The sequence below is a fragment of the Pan paniscus genome, chromosome 16, assembly GCF_029289425.2.
Source record: "Pan paniscus chromosome 16, NHGRI_mPanPan1-v2.0_pri, whole genome shotgun sequence".
Lineage (NCBI taxonomy): Eukaryota > Metazoa > Chordata > Mammalia > Primates > Hominidae > Pan > Pan paniscus.
In genome coordinates this window covers 43,545,495-43,565,645 of record NC_073265.2, presented here as the reverse complement: position 1 = coordinate 43,565,645, position 20,151 = coordinate 43,545,495, and the positions used below count along the sequence as shown (strand labels likewise).

General features: G+C 35.1%; 1 protein-coding gene across 1 annotated transcript in view; it reads right to left on the bottom strand.

Annotated features, from left to right (window-relative positions):
- Positions 1 to 20,151, bottom strand: part of UNC13C (unc-13 homolog C) — a 645,800-nt gene that overhangs the window by 289,864 nt on the left and 335,785 nt on the right. Inside the window, exons 13-14 of the mRNA XM_008953183.6 lie at positions 11,433 to 11,589; positions 1,626 to 1,694 (exon numbers count right to left, since the gene is read on the bottom strand). Coding sequence (XP_008951431.4) covers positions 1,626 to 1,694; positions 11,433 to 11,589 — 226 coding nt within the window. The remainder of the gene's footprint in view (positions 1 to 1,625; positions 1,695 to 11,432; positions 11,590 to 20,151) is intronic.

The window sequence follows — 20,151 nt, the reverse complement described above, 5'->3', positions numbered from 1 at the left end:
TTGTCAGCAGTAAACTTCTAGTGGGAAAATAAACTAAAACTAGCTTCTCATGAAAGAAAATGGAAAGTAAACTGTATACAATTTTAAAAATACTCTTAAGGTATTCTTAAAATATTTTTGTCATAAAACATTATAGAACATAAACAATTTGGAAATATTATATTTTTACTCTTGGAAAGCTGCACTCTTCTATTTATACTAACAATGCAATAAATGCAAAACAGTATCATTATTACAATGTTATGATGTTATTAATGCTTGCTTCTAAAATAGTCTTGCTACTAAAAGGAGGAAGTATAGCATACATAGGAAAAAATTTTCATGATTTTCTCAAGATAACTACTTTTTAAAAAATACTTCGGAAATTATACATGTGCTGCATTTACTTTTAGTCACAAAAAAACTTTAAAAGTTAAAAAAATAAGTTTGCATCATATAGTCTTTCCTGAAATACTATGGATTTTAAAAAAAGGTTTCTTTTAGCGAGGTTTGATGAGAAGTATCATTTAAAAATACAGATGTTTATAATTTTGAAGGAATGAAAAGTTATAATGATAAAATGTTTGAACTAAGAAACAATTTTTACTTTGGTCAATTTCACATGTTAACATGCTTTTCTAAAGAGCCATTAGGAAAACCATCGCTAATTACGAGATATTCATGAACTTGAACAGGGTTAGTGTGCCTATGATGAGATGGTGAATGAGGTGGCTTCAGGTCCTTGTTGCCCCCAAATATCTCTCTCAATGGCTTAATGGTTGTTCTCTTCTCATTATGTTGGCCACAGATCCAACATGAAATAACCAACATGAAATAATACCAAATTAAATTTGGTATTATAACTTCCATAAGTATGCAATTAAAGTATCTGTCGATAAAAGACTAATTAAAAATGAATGCATGGGAGATAGATATGTTAAAATAAGAAAAGATGTTTAGGATAAATTATTAAAGAATGTAAGATACAAGAGAGCATCTATTAGTTATTACTATAGACATTTTATAACTAAAATTTGTAACTAAATTTTTATAACTAAGATATTTTGTAACTAAAATTATATGTGTGTATATTTATGCACATATGTACACGAATATATTTGTGGTATGTGTATGTGTTTCCCCAGGAGGTGATATATAGAATTGTTGACAATGAATTCTGGGCAGCTTTGCAAGAACACATGGTACTCTTGGTACCATGATCCAGGAGGAAAGAGAATGAAGCAGTAAATTAAGTAGGAAGCTCAGAAATTGGGGAAATATCAGAAGAGTATTTCAGTAACAAAGGATGAGCTTTCAAAATGAGGACTGGGCCATAGTCCACTTCATGAATTAGCTGAGGGTCATTGAATCTGATGGCTATTTTAAAAATTACAAAATTAAAGCTGCAAGTGCATACACAAACACACACACACACACACACACACACACACAGAGTATTGTTGTAGTCTACGTGGGGCAAAGAATCTGAACAAAAAAGGAGACCTGCTGGATTATTTCTAAGGGTGACAGCACCTGAGATCAATATTTTTATTTTTCTATTACATGATGGGTAATTTTTACAATATGGCAAGAAATTCTCTAGACCAAACAACAGTTTTCTTTTAGGCAAGTAAATTTGTACATACCCTATACTTTGACAGATCAATCCTCAAAGAGTTATGTAACTGGTCCAGTAGTTTTATGAATTTTTCCCTCTGTACAAAGCAAACACAAAATAGGAGAATGGAAATAAATGACCACTCTAAAGACCTCATAATAATTCTGAGTTTTGTCTCTATTTTATAGAAAGGAAGGATCAAATATATCAATGACTTGTCCAAGATCATAAAGTTACTATGTGGCATAGCAGTGATTCAAACTCAGGTCTCTTTGACACCAAATTCATGGTCTTTTCAATAAGTCATACTTCCTCTCTATGATGAATGAGAAATGTGTAACTGTTCTAACAAAGTATCTAGAGACTTGCATTTTGTAGAAAGAGATCAGACAAATAAATTGCCAGTACATTTCTCTATGTGTAATAATTCACAACAATATAATGCGTCAGCAAGAGAAAATGCAACCCATTCTTCTTTTTATTCCTGTACTTCATGCCCCTTCTCCAGACAATATATTACAGTTTTTTACACTTCTACCACCTACGGAAGTGGGAGCAGGTGTTGTTTTTGTCAAAACCAATTTGAAAAAATATTTTCTTTTTGGAAGCAAATGCAGGCTTCATAATCTGAAAGGATCAATTGCTTTTAAAGGCTGTGTGTGATTTAGTGCTAAAATTAGTAGAAACATGCAGCCAAAAAACTTCTGTTGCTTCCACTTGATGCAGTATCAGTGTTGAACTGTCCTCTTAACAGAAGTATTTGAAGATGGTGAGAATAAAGAGCTTTTCTCTTATTAAGTGTGTGGTTAAAGTTGGGTGGATTAAACAAAAACAAAGTCAAAACATAAAAGTCACACATACAAACCTTATAGGTAGACACTCCACTATTCTGAATTCCAGTTTTCTCATCAAAAAATAAAATGGGAGAGGTAAGATTAAATGACATAAAATGCCCCTGCCAACATTAATATTCTGTAAACACCAAATTGCACTTTGGAGGATATTGACAAAAATGAAAGCTTTTCTCAGTAGTTTCACAGAGGAGGTGGATTTATGGAGTATATAACTCTTATGCCTCGAAGTCACTGATCTTGATGGAGTGAGCTGAATATTAACAGGAGGTGACAAATTGTTCCTAAGCTGAAACTCCAATTTTCTGAATAAACTGCCATCATCAGATTTATACATCAGTATAAGAAAGTTTGAGTATCATCTCTGTGTTAACCTCTGTGGAGGCAATAAAGGAGCCTAAGAAATGAGCCCTGCCTTCCAGAAGCATGCAATCTTCTTAGGCAGGTTAAGACCCTTTATCCCAACAAACCTACAGAAAATACAGATGAGTTGAACGTCTTAGATCTTTCTCTGCCACTCTCCATTATACCTTCCCAGGGGATGAGGCAAGCTATACAGTCCTTTCTTAACTCTCCAACTTCCATGCATTTGGGTTGGTGGCCCTCAATCCAGATAGAAAAACAGAAGAATCACTACAATAATTAGTTTAGGCCACAGTAAAGTTAATCATTTAGATGATTATCAAAGTGAGTGTGATTCGTGTAACATCTCTGGATGCCTTATCTTATCTCTGTGATTGGCACAAATCATCAAGACAGTTGAAGTGACTGATCAACCATACTGTGGCCCAAATCATCGGCCCTCTTATATTCACTGGGGCAAATGGTGCTGGTTGTTGTTACATTAGTGTTTGCTGTATAATTCTTTGTTAGGTATAGCATTCAGACTTTTCAACTTTTGCCCTCTGTGTTTCTTCCCTTTTCCCACCTAAAACTCTAATAGCCTCCAGAAGATAGAGTGCTTATTTCATGCCCATTAGATGAAAATGGAAAGAACGAATGGAAAAAAAAAAAGGATTGCCTACATCCATCTTACCCCATCTGCCCACTCTTTTAAAATATTACAATACTGAGCAGCTATACCAGCTCTGAATTCCCTACCTCTGTGGACTTAGGTTCCATGAGCGGGGGAGCAAAGGGGGAAATCCTATTTAGTTAAATGTATTTCGTGAGTTTCTGTTTCATGGAGTTGAAAAGATTTCTGACTGATAAAGTTCACACATTTGGTTTCCCTACCTAGTCTTCAGTGCCCAGCTGGAAAATTTACATTCAAGGAAAATAGAAAACTGTGAAGAAAACTGCTGGGCTTCTTGTCACTGAAAGCCAGAACAACATCAGATGATGTGAAATTAAAAGTATGCTGCTGATTGAATTTTCATAGAGATTCTTTAAACAGCAGGACAGCTTGAACTTTAATTTTATTTACAACATTTCTATTTAACTAGAGTGAGATTCCCTTTGCAGAGCAGAGCAAGCCTACTGCCTGTAGGGTGTGATTTGTGGAATAACGAAAGACTGGGTGATTAAAAAATGTTTCCCCAAGGGACATGGCACAATATCTAAAACTGCCACATTATTCAGTTTTTTTATTAAATAAGGGCCACATATGTCTAGTAGGGGGCAAATCAATAATAAACATAATAATAAATATTACAATAGGTTCAAAAATACAGTTAGAAGGAATAAGATCCAGTGTTTGGTAGTACAATAGGGCAACTATAGTTAACAATAATTGGTTGTATATTTCAAAATAACTAAAAGAGTGGAATTGGAATGTTCCCAACATGAAGAAATGATAAATGCTTGAGATGATAGATATTCCAGTTATTCCGATTTTATCATTACATATTGTATGCATATATCAAAATTTATCTTGTACCCCATAAATATGTACAACTATTACGTATCCAATTAGAAATTTAAATAAATTTAAAAAAATAATAAAAGGTAAATCCAAGCAAAAAAAAAAAAAAAAAAAAAAACAACTTGGTTTAATTAGTTGACCAGAATAACCAGACCAGAGATTGGCAAACTATCTACAAAGGGATACTTAGTAAATATTTTTCACTTTGCCAACCCTGTCTCAACTATTCAGTCTGACACTATAGCACAGTAGCTGCCATAGACAATATGTAAACTAATAGGCATGATTGTTGTCCAGTGAAACTTGATTTATGGATGTGGAAATTTGAATTTTAGATAGTTTTAATGTTTCACAAAATAACAGTCTTTAAAATTTTTTTTCAACATTAGAAAATATTAAAAAATATTCTTAGCTTATGGGCCTTACAAAACCAGTTGGTGAGTTAGTGGACTGCATTTGGCCCATGGGCAGGGGGAAGAGGTAGTTAGTTGCTCCCCGGACTGTGCACCTTCAGGAAGTTCCCCCCAGGATTTGGGGAACCGTGGAAGGAAAAGCTCTTGTAAGGAAGGGGTATGATAACTTCTGCATCATCCTCAGCATCTCTCATTATTTTCTTTCTTTCTTTCTCAAACTCTGGCTTCAACAGCAGGGATGAATTTAACCAGAAGCTAATGATGCTTAAGCTCTTCAGCCCTCACCTTCTTTAGCAACCCTGGGAGGAGCTGGCTATGTATTCATGCTATCTTAGATTTTTGTAAAATTTTCAGGAATAAGATAAAAATAATTCAGAACACGACAAGCAAATTGTAACACTTTTTTTCCAGATCATACCAAAAACAGCAATTCATTAAGAAAGACTTTTCAAACAGAAGTAATGTATAGGCAATTTTGGTAATTTTTAAATAATTCAATTAGTGTTAAACATGAACATATTGGACATATATTTATAGCTCTTATTGATTTGAGATTAATTCTGATACCAAAAGAAATATCATACTATTATGAAAGGCCACTAAAATGATGCTTTCAATGACAAAATAATTAATACATTTCATCAATTCAAAGTATATTTAAAGAGTCCCTTCACAGGAAAACTTGAAAAGCATTGAAATGTTATTGTTCACTGATCAAGACATGCTTAGCCTTCCCCTCAGCCTGGTTAAACTTTAGATAGGCTTCTTCCTGACTCTAGGTCTCGACCTCCCTTTTCTTAAAGCATTTTATTTAGAAAAGTTGTAACAGTAAATTCTTTTTCTGCCCCTTGACATGGAAATATTTTTTAAAGCCTCTTGCCAGTTTCATAATCCAAGATTGCCTTCCTAAAAGACTTGGGAGCCTTCCCTTTGAAATGTAATCATCAAGGAGAGAGCACTCCTACCTCCCACCCTCTTTGGGAAGATAGGACCCTAACTTCCATGGCTGTAATTAGCAAACAAAGATGGCCTAATCGCAGAAGAAAAAATTACAGACTCAAAATTACTCAGTGCACTGGTTACATCCCATTGATCAACCTCCCCACTATCATCCTTCAATACTTTCTCCTTATTTCAGCCCTGCCTTTCATTTCAGTGGAGTTGAGCTCTAATTGAGCTCTGGCCTCTCTTCCCTATTGCAATAGTCTTGAATAAAGTTTGCCTTGCCTGTTTAACATTGTCAGCTGTAATTTTTGCTTTTACATCACATATGAAAAAAATAATTGGTGTTTTCCCAAATTTTATGAAAATCACTAAAACGCATGTGGCATTGTGAAAGTGAAATAAACTCTTCTAAAGTGTCCATTAAAAAATATGTCAACTCAGCTAAGTAAAAAAAAATTATAAAAATAATATTTCAATTTTTTTGTCATATGACGTGATCAAAGAAAATGCAGCCAAAAATGTGTAGAAAGAAAATATTATAGAGGTTGGTCAGTCAATAAAAATATCACTTATACTTGGTTATATATATTGAGCATGTATATACTCAAGTAAACAAACAGCTCAAAAATATTAATTTTACGATTGATTTATTTGATATTTGTATTTCAAGATAATTCACTAAATAAATTTCCTAAAGACACCTTCAAAATTAAAATATTGACTGCCTCCCACCTCATGGAATTTTGTTCCTTTTCAACTCCTGATCTACCCATGAGTGCGTTCAACACACATAGAGACACTTTATCTAGTAAAGTTCTTTGTCTGGACTCCAAATAACATTTATACTCAGTGATGCGCTGGTAAAGTGGCTCTCTGAAAGCAAAAAGCCTTGATTTTTAGCATTTGCCAACTTTCATGTTGTAAATACTTTTAATATGTCCAATTTCAAGGATGGCTGTGTTTAACAAGCTTGCAATATTCCTGAAAATTTACTGATCAGTTCTCATGAGCAGGTACCAGCCAGTTTTAGCACACCACTGTTCTACAATCAATTTTCAACAATCTACTCCCTGAGTTACCTTTTGGACCTGAGACTTCCCTTGCAAAATGTTAACTGAAAGGTGCTATTAATATGTTCCTCCCACAATCCTCTGTCTCTGCCTGTTTTCTCTCTTCCACTCTCTCTGTCCCTTTCCCCACTTCTCCCCTCCTTCTCTCTTGCTATCCATCATGCTTCTCATGGTTCCACTTACCAAAAACTAGAGCTAATGGCAAATCACTTTACCTTCACCCCATTATCTTTATATGAATTTCCTTACCTTCCCATGGCCTCTTTTCTGCAAAATTTCGGCCTAGAGTCAATCCAACCATCAGCTGTATCTCCTAGTAGATAAGCATCAGAATGCTGACACACTCTAAGAAAGTCTCACTGTCACAAGAATTGTGACAACACATTTATAGTGCCCAACAGCAAATGACACTTTCAGTTTACTAGGAATTTCTTTTACATGTCCCTGAAACATTCTTTTTTGTATTCCCCTCAGTAGCTTATCCAAAGTTTTACCACCCCCCTTCCCCTCTGCAACCATTTCACAGCCCATTGTTTTGTAAATGAGCAACACTTGTCTTTCCTGACAACTTTAAAGAAGGATTAAAAAATAAGGTACAACTACCCCAACTTTTCACTTCTATATCAAAAGCTTAGTGTTCTCTGCAAGGACTCTCACATTATTTCCTTGAATTTCAGAACAGAGTTTGTCCTTTCTCATTCTAAAGGCTAGCCTCTCCTTCTGCCCTCATGACTGCACTTCCTTCGTTTCCTCTGAGATAGTACTTATAGTCACTTATTCTCCCATCTGAGAAATTCGCAACCTCACTCTTGCAACTAACTCCTTTCCTAACACTCTATAAACATGTTTATATTTACCTTATTAAATAGTTTAAAAATCCCTACCCAAGCAGATAATAAAAATAAAGTCTCTTTTTATATGGAAAAACCTTCTTACCCTTGCCCAATCTCTCTTTTTATCTTCTGATTTAAGTTCCTTGAAAGAATAGTCTGTTTCCTCATCCAATTTCACGCTTTCTTTCAGAATGTTGTTATAAAGTTAATACAGACTTAAGGTATTTTATAGAAAATTTTAGACATCATTCTCAGCAAAGTAACACAAGAACAGAAAAGCAAACACCACATGTTCTCACTCATAAGTGGGAGTTGAACAATGAGAACATATGGACGCAAGGAGGGGAACATCACACACCAGGGCCTGTCGAGGGGTGAGGGGCTGGGGGAGGGATAGCATTAGGAGAAACACCTAATGTAAATGATGAGTTGGCCGGTGCAGCAAACCAACATGGCACAAGTATACCTATGTAACAAACCTGCACGTTGTGCACATGTACCCTAGAACTTAAAGTAAAATAATAACAAAAAGACTGTTGTATAAAGATTCATACAAAACAAAACCAACAAAATGTCAGCTATAACCCAACTAGGTGGCTACATCATTGGTATTTGAGCACATTTCCTTCCAGTCTTATCTCTAAACCTGTATGTGTGTGTGTGAGTGTGTGTATGTATGTGTGTGTGTGTCTTCAATGTTGGAATTAAATTGCATATAGAGTTTTTTAGCATACTTTTTTCATTTATTATTATCATGGGCACTGCTCAATTATTGAACCTCTTCCATAAAAACTCGATTTTTAATGACTGTATCATATTTATGGAATAATTGAGCTTTAATTTATATAACTGTGCTTCTATGCCAGGGATATTCAATCTTCTGGCGTCCATGAGCCACAATAGAAAAAGAAGAATTGTCTTGGGCCACACATAAAATACGCTAACACTAATGATAGCTGATGAGCAATAAAAAAAATCATGCATAAGTCTCACAATGTTTTAAGAAAGTTTACGAATTCGTATTGGGCTATATTCAAAGCCACTCTGCACTGCATGTGGCCCATGGGCTGTGGGTTGGACAAGCTTGTTATATGCCATTCACTGAACAAACTTCATGAAATCAGGCTTCAACCTCAATTGCTTCACTGACCAATGACCTTCTACTTGCCAAATTCAATGGGCTAATTTCTTTCTCCATTTTACTTGAACTCTCTATGACAGTTAATGATATTATATACTACCCTTTTCCCAAAATAGTTTACCTTACCTTTTACAGTTATCACTTTTTTTTAGAGACAGGGTCTCATTCTGTTGCCCAGGCTGGAGTGCAATGGTGCGATAAAATCACATTTTAAAAAAAATCATTGTCATCCAATTGGTCTAGCCATTTTCCTAGGTAAACTTTGCTTGCATCTCTTCTGCACACCCAAGGGTTCTGTCCTTTCCACTTTATTTTTGAACATATTTCATCCACATCATGATTTCAGATAAGACTTATACTTGAAAAGGTCTAAATGTGTAATGGTTTTCTTTTCTTAAAGATCTGTTTTACAATTCTCATAGGTAAGAAAGCTTTTTCTACTGGTTTATTATTTGGAGTCTCAAAATGTGTGGGCTATGCACCTTTGAGAAGGATCAAGAAGGGAGCATATAATTGTCATTGAGGCCCAGATGACAGAATCAGCTTTAAGTTAGGTGAATAAAAACCTGAGGTTCCAATGTAGAGGCAGGAGATATACTTAGGTATATTTGACTCATCAAATGGCATTATTTTTGATAGTTAGAAAAATATAGTCAAATTTATATACCAAACCACCAACTTTTCATGATGTAGTTTGAAGAAACATTTCTCTTTCTTTTGGCCCTATTCTATAATAAGTTATTGGATTTACAAAATGAAGTTTGTTATAACTACGCTGACACTGAAATACTAAAATGTACTGAAATCAATCTGCTGTCTCTTCTTTGGGTCAACATGAAGTAAAGGAGCATGTTATCTAATTTTCCTCTAGGTAGTTTTTATGGTGGATATTAATCACTTAAACACATCTTTCTCAGAGGGAGAAAGGCTCAATGTTCCATGATGGTGGCTTTTTCTTCACAATATACACAGACGGAATATTAGAAGCAAAACAATTTCATAGTGCAGCATGCTTTATATTATAGGTAAAATCCCAAGACAGCAAGTGCTGTTACAAAGATGAGGTTTTTATAACAAAGCTGTTCTATGATCTGGTATTTGGTAACAACAGGATTTTGTTGAACTGGTTAGGGAACGTTCTTTGGTTCCAGCTTCTGCAAGAGTCAATCTGTCTAACAAAAGTAGCTGATACTGTAGGTTATACTGTAGGTAAGGCAGGAGAGACAAAATTCTCATATTTTATACACTGACACTTTTAACTTTTATCAACTGGCTTGCCATCTTTTATCTCATTTTATCATTATTTTAAATTTGAGAAACATGTTAAAGTAAGAATTATCTTCTTCATTGAGCATGTTGAGGAACTGAGGCTTAGATGACTAAACTGACTTGCTAAATTTCAATAAAAACTGAAACTGCATAACTCCTAACCCAAAGAGTAGTCTCCTTTACTGGCATTTTATTTGATTTGGCGTTAAACAGCAATTATACTTTCCTTTGATTATTCTAATTCACTTCATACACCTCGCATGCATTTCTCTTTTAGAGGAAAAGGACAGAAAAAGAGTAAACACAGGAGCACATCTTTTTCCCTATTGGGTTTTCACTCTTATATTTGCTGTGTCTCAAGTGTTTCTTTTCTATGACACATAACTCAAAATTTGATTTCTAAACAATATACTCTGTAACAAAAATATATTCAGTAAACTAAATTGGAAGTGCAGTGGAAACAATATTGTGCCATGAAAAATCACCTTCCCACAACTGATCTTAGTTTCCTCCATGAAAAAAAAAAAAAAGAGAACAAAAAACCTGTCTCACAGGATTACTGAACAGCGCTACTGCCTACCCATTTGCCCTGACCAGAAACCTGGGAATATTTCCAGGCATCTTCTCCTTCCCTCCCTGTCCATGTCCCCAAACGTACCAAATGCTATTAAGGCTGCTGATTTTATGCCCTGAAAACCTTTGGTATCTATTCTCTCTTCTCCATCTCCACTCATTTTTAATTCTGACTCTTACCACTTTACTAGAAATACTCTTAGTTTATATCCTATTTCCAGTCTTGCCAATTTCAGTTACAGTATATTTGTAGAGAAAGAGTTACAATGATGGATGCAACCGACGAATTCTTGGGGCTCCTTTGATTCCCTGAATTTCTACTTTTCAATGCATTCTTGATGCCTTTGCATATGTCAGATGGACAGCCTTAATTAGGCACAGATTGTTTTTTGTAGGCTCCTTAAACACATGCCATGTTTTACTTAGAGGATGTGCCACTATCCATCAGTACCAGAAGGAACCAATAGGAAGTGCAAATGGAGCCTAATATGTTCCAGAGATGGCAGCCAAGCTCACACTTACTAGGGAACTATATCTACAAGGCAGTGAATCTGAAATGTTGAATACCAAATTTGCATATGTTGAGAATTCCCTATAAAGTCCCAGCATTCTTTTATAAAATGTATGTTTTTCCCTCATATCCTTTAAGATATGAAGATTCAATCTAATGAAAATTCTTATTGATTGTCAAAGTTAATTTACTAAAAATGTTTCAAATGAACTTTGAGCTGGAACCCATTATTCCCTAAATGGGAATTTATTCCCTAAAATGTCCTTTCTTCAATAAGATTCCAAGAATATCTTAAGTTCAAAGTCTCTTGAAATGTAACTCCCATAAGCTGCTAGGAATTTTAAAGTTTAAAAAATTATACTTACACCAAAGTTGGTAGCAGCAAATCGATCTGAGGCAGAAACCTGTACATTTGTTGAAACTGTTGTGTGAGCATAAAAAGCATTTATATTAGCCAGCAAGGTGCTCATGACGGCAGGGACACCGGGGCACATGTATTTAGAAGACAGACATGAAAAGTGCCTGAAAGACAAAAAACATAAAGTGTTTTTAAGACAGAAATTAATTAATTCATGCAACAACAGAGCTTCTAACATCAGCAATTAATTCCACAGCTACGTCTATGAAAAGGAGAGAAAACTGCACAATCTCTAATTGAAAGAAAAACAATTTTGGCCTTTTGAAAATTTCTCATTCACAAATGTAAAGTGCCTTAATTAGAGTGTAATTTGCCCTTTTTGCCCATGGACGCTGCCGAGAAAGCATTGTTAAAGTCTCCCTTGCCACTGTTGTCATGTCGAAGTCAGTTTTTGAAAGAGCCTGAACAGCTGCAGAAGCTCTGCATCAGAGGGTTAAGCTTTGAAAAAAGTTAATGTGAGTCTGAGGAGCGATGGGGAACACTCACAGGCTATGTGGTAATGAGAAACCCAAATACCCAGCGCTCCAGGGGCTTTGGGTTTGTCACATATGCCACTGTGGAGGAGGTGGATGTAGCCATGAACGCAAGGCCACAAAGGCAGATGGAAGAGTTGTGGAAACAAAGAGAGCTGTCTCAAGAGAAGATTCTCAAAGACCAGGTACCCACTTAACTTTGAAAAAGATCTTGGTGGGTGGCATTAAAGAAGACGTTGAAGGACATCACCCAAGAGATTATTTTGAACAGTACAGGGAAATTGAAGTGATTGAAATCATAGCTGAGGCAGTGGCAAGAAAAGGGGTCTTGCTTTTGTAACCTTTGATGACCATGGCTCCATAAATAAGGCTGTCATTCAGAAACACCTTACTGTGAATGGCCACAACTGTGAAGTAAGAAAAGCCCTGTCAGAGCAAGAGATGGCTAGTGCCTCACCCAGTTGAAGAGGTCAAAGTGGTCCTAAAAGCTTTGGTGGTGGCCATGGAGGCGGTTTCGGGGCAATAACAACTTTGGTCATGGAGGAAACGTTAGTGATTGTGTGGCTTTGGTGGCAGCTGTGGTGGTAGTGGATATGGTGGCAGTGGGGATGAATATGATGGATTTGGTAATAATGGAAGCAGTTTTGGAAGTAGTAGAAGCTACAACAATTTTGGCAATGATAGGATTCAATCTTCAAATTTTGGACGAATGAAGTGTAGAAACTTTGGAGGCGGAAGCTCTGGTTCCTGTGGTCATGGAGGCCAATACTTTACCAACCAGGAAACCAAGGTGGTCATGGTGGTTCCAGTAGCAGCAGTAGCTATGGCAGTGGCAGAAGATCTTAATTACTGCCAGGAACCAAAGTTAAGAAGGAGAAGAGAGCCAGAGAAGTGACAAGGAAGCTATGGGTTACAACACAGTTGTGAATTCAGCTGGGCACAGTGGTGACAGGGCCTTGCTGCTGTCAAAGAAGATGTGTTTTAGACAATACTCATGTGTATGGGCCAAAAACTCAAGGATTATATTTGTGACCAATTGTATAACACGTTATTTTAGTTTCTGTTTTGTGTAAAGCATTCCAGTGAACCTTTTTAATGCAGATATTTTTTGCACCCTTGATGTTGATTGCTAAATGTAATAGTTTGATCATAATGCGGAATAAATGTGTCTTTAAAAAAAAGAACGTAATTTGCCACAAAGATGTGTAAACTCAACTTTGAATGTTGCATGTATGCACCAAAAGTATAATTTCCAGTGGAATTTAGCACCATCGGAAAGCAACTGCGCAGGAGTCTCCCTACTTCCTCAACCCTGCTTCTACTTATTTTGGTTCCTGAAATGCCATATTTTCACCAAAATGTTGTTTTGCATTTGTATGCCTCTCACAGTTGTAAAGTAGCAAGACACCCTCCTCTCATTATACATTGAATTAATAAGTCAATTTAACCTGTGACTTGAGTCCAGTTTGTATGCTTTTTCAGAAAGAAATATCTTCTGTAAGCAATTCTCTTTTCTAAGCACTTTGTTACAGACAAGATTTAATTAGGCAAACAGATGAATAGTGAGAACAGACTGAATAATGCCAGCTTTATGCTTAAAGATCATTTCTTTTAAACCTTGAATAATGGTATCATTGATACCCATCAGAAGCATCAAGGGTCCAATTTTGTTACTTCTCTCAAGGAAACCTTTTTCATTTGAACTACAACAAAAGACTTGAAAATGGAAAGCACAGCTTATGATAACAGTGAAAGATAAAATATACATGGAGGAAAGAAAATTTCACTATATAATGTGATCCTATTTTGCTCTCATATCTTACTATGCCACCAAAGCATCTAGACATTTCTGAATTTTGTATTATTGAACACATACATAAATAGCTGCCCTGAGTGGCACTCACAAAAAATAAATGATGGTCCTGAAAACTGTGGCTTTTCTTAGATCTTAACCAGGCACCTTGCTACCTACTTTGTCATAATACTGATTAACAAAAAAGGTTAAATCTTTAAAGGTGCATCTTTAAGAATCACGAATAAAAATTTATGCTATGTGAGTTCCATGATTTGTGCAAATTAACCCTGGATTTAGATTATTAATGACTGCTTCTTTAAGGAAATGATAAGTGTTATGACTTTATTATACACTGAATTGATTATAATTAATATGTATTAAGAATCCACAAACAATATTATTTATTTAACAAAAAATATTAGTTAAAAATAGAAATTAAAAATTCTTAGAGCTATGCTATCACATTTCTTTTTTTTTTTTTCAACAATTCACAAGTAATTACATTTGTCAGACTAAAATCACAGGTCAAAAGTTGTGGAAAATGTAATGCCTAAAATGGTGTAGGTGACAATAAAAGAACTAGGGGGAAGAAGAGATATAGAAATGCCATAGTCAATTTTGAAAATAAATTGTTAGGACACTCAAAAACAAGGGGGTTATTACCCAGACCCTGCATTGTCTTTTTAGAGGGATACTGGAGGTCATCAGGCTGAGTAATCTTGTTCTTGGTTTCAGAAAGGATTGGTGCTCTCATAAAACAGCCATATTACTTGGCTTTACTTTTTTAGCTGCCACCTTGAGATTTTTGGTGCTTGGTTAAGGAAGCAACAGCAGCTTAGTGGTTACTTGAAGCATAAATAGTAGAGCGACACAGGAATAACTTACTTAAGGCATTCACAGGATGATTTTTATAAGTGAAACTAAAAGATTTATGTAAAAAATGACATAATTTTTTTTGATATGACCTCAAAAGCACAGGCAAAAGAAGCAAAACCAGATAAACAAGAGCACATCAAATTAAAAAGTTTCTGCACAGCAAAGGAAAAACTCAAGAGAGTGAAGAGACAACCTGCAGGATGAGAGAAAATATCAACTGTCAACTGTAATCAACTGTAATAAAATGTCAACTGTACATCTGATAAGGGGTTAATACCCAAACCATATAAGAACCTCGAACAACTCAGTAGCAAGAAAACAAATAATCTGAGTAAAAATGGGCAAAAGACCCACATAGGCAGTTTTCAAAAGAAGACACAGAAAAGGCTGAAAGGTATATAAAAAAAAAGTTCAACATCACCAATCATCAGGGAAATGCCGATTAAGGCCACATCAGATATTACCTCACTCCTATTAGAATGGCTATTACCCAAAAGATAATAGGTAAGAAGTGTTTTGCAAGGATGTGGAGAAAAGGGAACCCTGTATACTGTTGGTGGGAATGTAAATTAGTACAGCCATTAAGGGAAATAGTATGGTGGTTCTTCAAAAACCTAAAAAATAGGACAATCATATGATTCATCATTCCCATTAATGGATATATCTACAAATAAGACGAAATCAGCACGTCAAAGAGATATCTGCACTCCCATGTGTATTGCAGCACAACAGCCAAGGAATAGAATCAACCTAAGTATCTATCAGTAGATGAATGGATAAAGAAAATATGGTTATATACATCAGAGAATACTGTTCAGTCATAAAAAGAAGGAAATCCTGCCATTTGCAACAACATGGATGAACCTGGAGGACATTATGTGAAATAAGCCAGACACAGAAAGACAAATACAGCATGATCTCACTCATATGTACAGTCTGAAAGGTTGAAGTCAGAGAAGCAGAGAGTTGAAAGGTAGTTACTAGAGGTTGGAGCAGTTAGGGGGTGCAGGGTTGGGAAGATCCTGGTCAAAGGATATAACATTTTATTAAATGGGGGGATAAGTCCTAAAGATCTATTTTACAGAATGGTGACTATAGTTAATGATGATATATTGTATTTGTGAAAAACTCTAGGAGAATGGATGTTAAAAGTTCTCCCACAAAAATGATAACTATGTGAGATGACGTATATGTTAATCAGCTAGATTTAATCATACCACAGGGTATATGTGCTTCAAGACATCATATTGTACATGATAAATATGTATAATTTTATCTGTCAGTTTAAAATAAACTAAATAAATTTGAAAGTAAATGACACAATTATTGAACATTGCTCACTACTTAAAAGTCATCTGAGGGAAATACAAATGCAATATGGGAAGATTAGAAGTATCAAAAACCACCCTTTGCCTATTTTACGCTTTGAGATGGTTAAGCAAATATCTTGATGATAAAAATACCCTAAGAAACTGTGGTTTTTGAATGCCAGAGCAGTGTTTCCATGACCAAAATGAGAGGTTAATAAATAATTCATAGGTTATATGTGAAAATTTGTGTAATTCAGGAAACGTCATGTAAATAAGTGCAGTCTTGAGTTATATAGTTTAATACAATCTTCGCCACACTTTTATCATTAGTGCTAACATATGTTATTCACAGAAAAGTTAGAAAAAAGTAATGTCAAACTTACATTCACACTTTAAGCTTCTCTTTTAAAAATAACTTCAATGTATAGTCAAATAGTAATTATATACATACATCTATGAAAATTGATTAGAATTAGTATTATAATTTATTCTGAGAGTTTTCTAGTATTTAACCACTTTATTCCTATTAAAGCCATCTGGTCAGAGTACACTTTCTTCACTGGTTATGTACTTACTGTATTCCTGGCCCTCTTCTTAATGGTAAGGATCTGGAGTTGATTAAAACATAGTCTTGATCTAATAAAATGCATACTCCTAATTGAGAAGCACACACCTCGAATCCTAATTTTGTTGTACAGCAGAAAGTGCAATCATAGAGGCAGCCAAAAGGTTTGGGTGGGCCATAGGATGGAGGAGCAGGCCTGGAGGTGCAGGGCAATCCTCCAAAGGCCGAATTGAGTCCCATAGTGGTGAAGAGAGGAGAAGTCAGAAGGAAACACAAGGACTACAGAATGAGAGTTGAGGTAATGATCATGAAAGAGTGAAGAGCTTAGCGTCTCTACAAGTTGGTCCAACAAATATTTACTGAGCACACTTACATGGCAGATGCTCTATTAGCTTTGGATATGCAGTAATGAATCTGCTTATAGACTGCTGGGGGAATTGGTCATGTAATAAATTTAGTACAGTTATGCAAAAATTATGAAAAAGGCATAGAAGAGTGCTATGAAGACACTCAGTTAGAATGTGTATATCACAGCCTGGTGAGGAGGGTCAGGGGAGATGTCTTGAGATGAGGCTGGGCTAACAGTCAATGAATGACTAAGAGATAGCCAAGCGTGGCATAGAGTTTGATATCATTGATGGATAAAGAATGTATTCCAGAGGAATGGAAAAGTACAAATCAAGGCACTATGGAAAGAAAGAAAATATTGTGTAAAGTGAACTCCAGCAATATTAGGTTAACAGAGCACAAATTTCCAGGAGAACATTTAGGATTGGTATGGCCAAAGATAAGTCTGAGGGATTTACAGAGAGTCTTACGTAACATGTTAGATAAGTTGGATCTATTCTATGCATCAAAAAACATTTTTGGAGAAAGTTCAAAATCTTAGAGTAAATATAAGTTAAAAAGTATTAGCAAGGAACTCTAGTTCTTCAACATGTCTTAGGAAGTGAAATAATCAGATCTGGATTTTAAATAGGTTAATTTGATGGAAGGAGCATGTAGGAGGATGAGTTTAAGGAAGGTGAAAGTAAAGAGTCCAATTAGGAGGCTATGAAGAGAAGCGACGATGGATGTCTGAACTAGAGTAGTCGTGTGTAGATGATGAGGAGGAAATGGATTTGAGAAATATTCAGAGAGGAATAACTGTCAGGACTTAGAATTCATAAGGAGAGCGGGATGGGGAAGAGAAAAGGTTAAGTTTCAAGGTTCTAGTTTGAGTGACTACGTGAATGGTTCTTCTGCCAAGTGAGCTGGGAACTAAAAATTGAAAAAAATTGAAGGTGGGGATAATGTATCTAGTCAACTATGAGCTTAAGGTGCTCATAGAGCTTCCATGTAGGAATGTTACTGGTTTTTGGAGACATGGACTAAACACCTAGATTTGGGATCATCATCATGAATTATCAAAAACCATGAGAAAGGATAAGATTACCTAGGGAAAATGTGTACAATAAATGAAGAAATGTTAGAGAATGTCACCTGGGAAATAGCAATATAAAAGGAAATTATACAAGAAGAAAAAAAGTAAATTCTATAATTGAGACTAAATAAATACTAGATAGGTAAAAGTAAACCCAGGAAACAGGAATCAGGATAATCTTGATAAAAGGATGATTGATACTGTTAAGTGTAGTAAGAGTCTTATAAAATAGGACAGAAAAGAAGTTATTTGACTTGACAAATAAACATCATCATGACCTTAGCAAGATCAATGTTAATAGAGTGACAGGAGTTTGCACTAAGAGGAAATAAGATGGAAAGTGAAGAGGTACCAGGGGATGACCAAGGTAAAGTAGGTCAAGGCCAAACCTTGATTGGTACAATATCTAGCCAAGGAGTTTTGATTTTCTCTTGTGAACTACATGAAGTTACCTGAGATTTCTGCAGAAAGAACTAGCATTATCAGATTAATTTGAAAAGATGACTCTGAAGTGGTATAAAGATGGATTCAAATGAGTCGGTAGTGGAAGCAGAAAAACAATTTAGAAAGTGTAGAAGTGAAAATGGACACTCCTGCCATGCTTCCATTAAGAACGACCACTTCACAAACCACAGTCAGAAGGAAAAAAAAAAATACTTTGTACCTGGAGATAATCCAAATATCACAGAATTACTGTCTGCTTCTGATCTCTAAGATACAAAACCTTGAATTTTTCTGTAGTACCCAAACTTCCTAACAAAACAATTTTAAGCCTAATTTTGACAGTGTTAATAACTGAAGATTTAGAATGATCTCTGAAAATATAAAACCAAGTGGGAAAGCTGCTGTTCCCACCATGAACCGCATGAAAACACCAAGTAAACTAGGTAACCTTAGTCTTTAAATACTTAATTGCTTTTGTTTTGCCAGTGTTTCTGAAGTCTAATGTCCTCTCTGTATTTGTTGTAATTAAACACTTCTTTCCTTTTCTAATTTTTTTTTCTTTAAAGTCACAGAGCAGGTAAGGTTCTCAAAGACTGGAATTCAGGCAGTGTATCTTTAGAGACTCCTTCTTAACCATCCACCATGGTATAGCTTCTCTTAATTTATCCTCCTCACTCTCTTTATTTAAAAAAACAAAATTCTTTATTTTTAATTGACAAAAATTACATGTTTATCATGTACAATATGTTGGTTTGAAATATGTATACAATATGGAATGGCTGAATCAAGCTAATTAACATTTGCACTACCTCCCATACTTATCATTTTTTGTGGTGAGAAAACATAAAATCTATTCTCTTTGCCCTTTTCAAGAATACAACACATTGTTATTAACTATAGTCACCATGTTGTAAAATGAATTTCTGGAATTTATTCCTCCTATCTAACTAAAATTTTGTATTCCTTGACCAATAGCTCCACAATCCGCCTCCTTTCCCTAAGACCCTGGTAATCACCATTCCGCTCTTTATTTCCGTGAATTCCAGTTTTGTTTTGTTTTTTTTTGACGCCACATATAAGTGAGATTATGCAGTATTTGTCTTTCTGTGCCTGCCTTATTTCCCTTAACCATAATATTCCCAGGGTTTAACCATCTTGTTGCAAATGACAAGATTTCATTCTTTTTTTTAAGGCTAAAAGTATTCCATTGTGAGTACATAGTACATTTTCTCAATACATTCACCCATTGACTAACACTTAGGTTGATTCCATGTCTTAGTTATTGTGACTAATGCTGCAATGAACATGGGACTACAGATATATCTTTGACATAATGATTTTATTTACTTTGGCCCTCTCTCTTCAATATTGTGTATTACTTGTATACGTATCTGTTCCTTCTGGAATGTGTTTGGTTTATGCTTTGATAACTTTTGAAAGAAAAAAAAGCATTGTGTTATTGATTTGTTTGACTTATTCCCCAATAAGTATTATAGCTTTATACAGTTTTACATTATATACTTTAAATGTTATGCAGTTTTATTTACAAAAACAAAGAGAAATATACATAAGTTTTTAGTTTATCAAAGAATAAAAAAAGTTGAATTATCTTTCTTCTTAGTACTTGAGGTTACAAAGAGACTCTTAAAGTCAACAATAGGCAAAATTTGAATCAGCAAAATTTAAGATATATATCCAGCCCATATTTAGCACAGTGTTTTCTTGTGCATACTAATTGACCAAGAAACATTACTTAATTAAAACAAATTAAAGTAATATG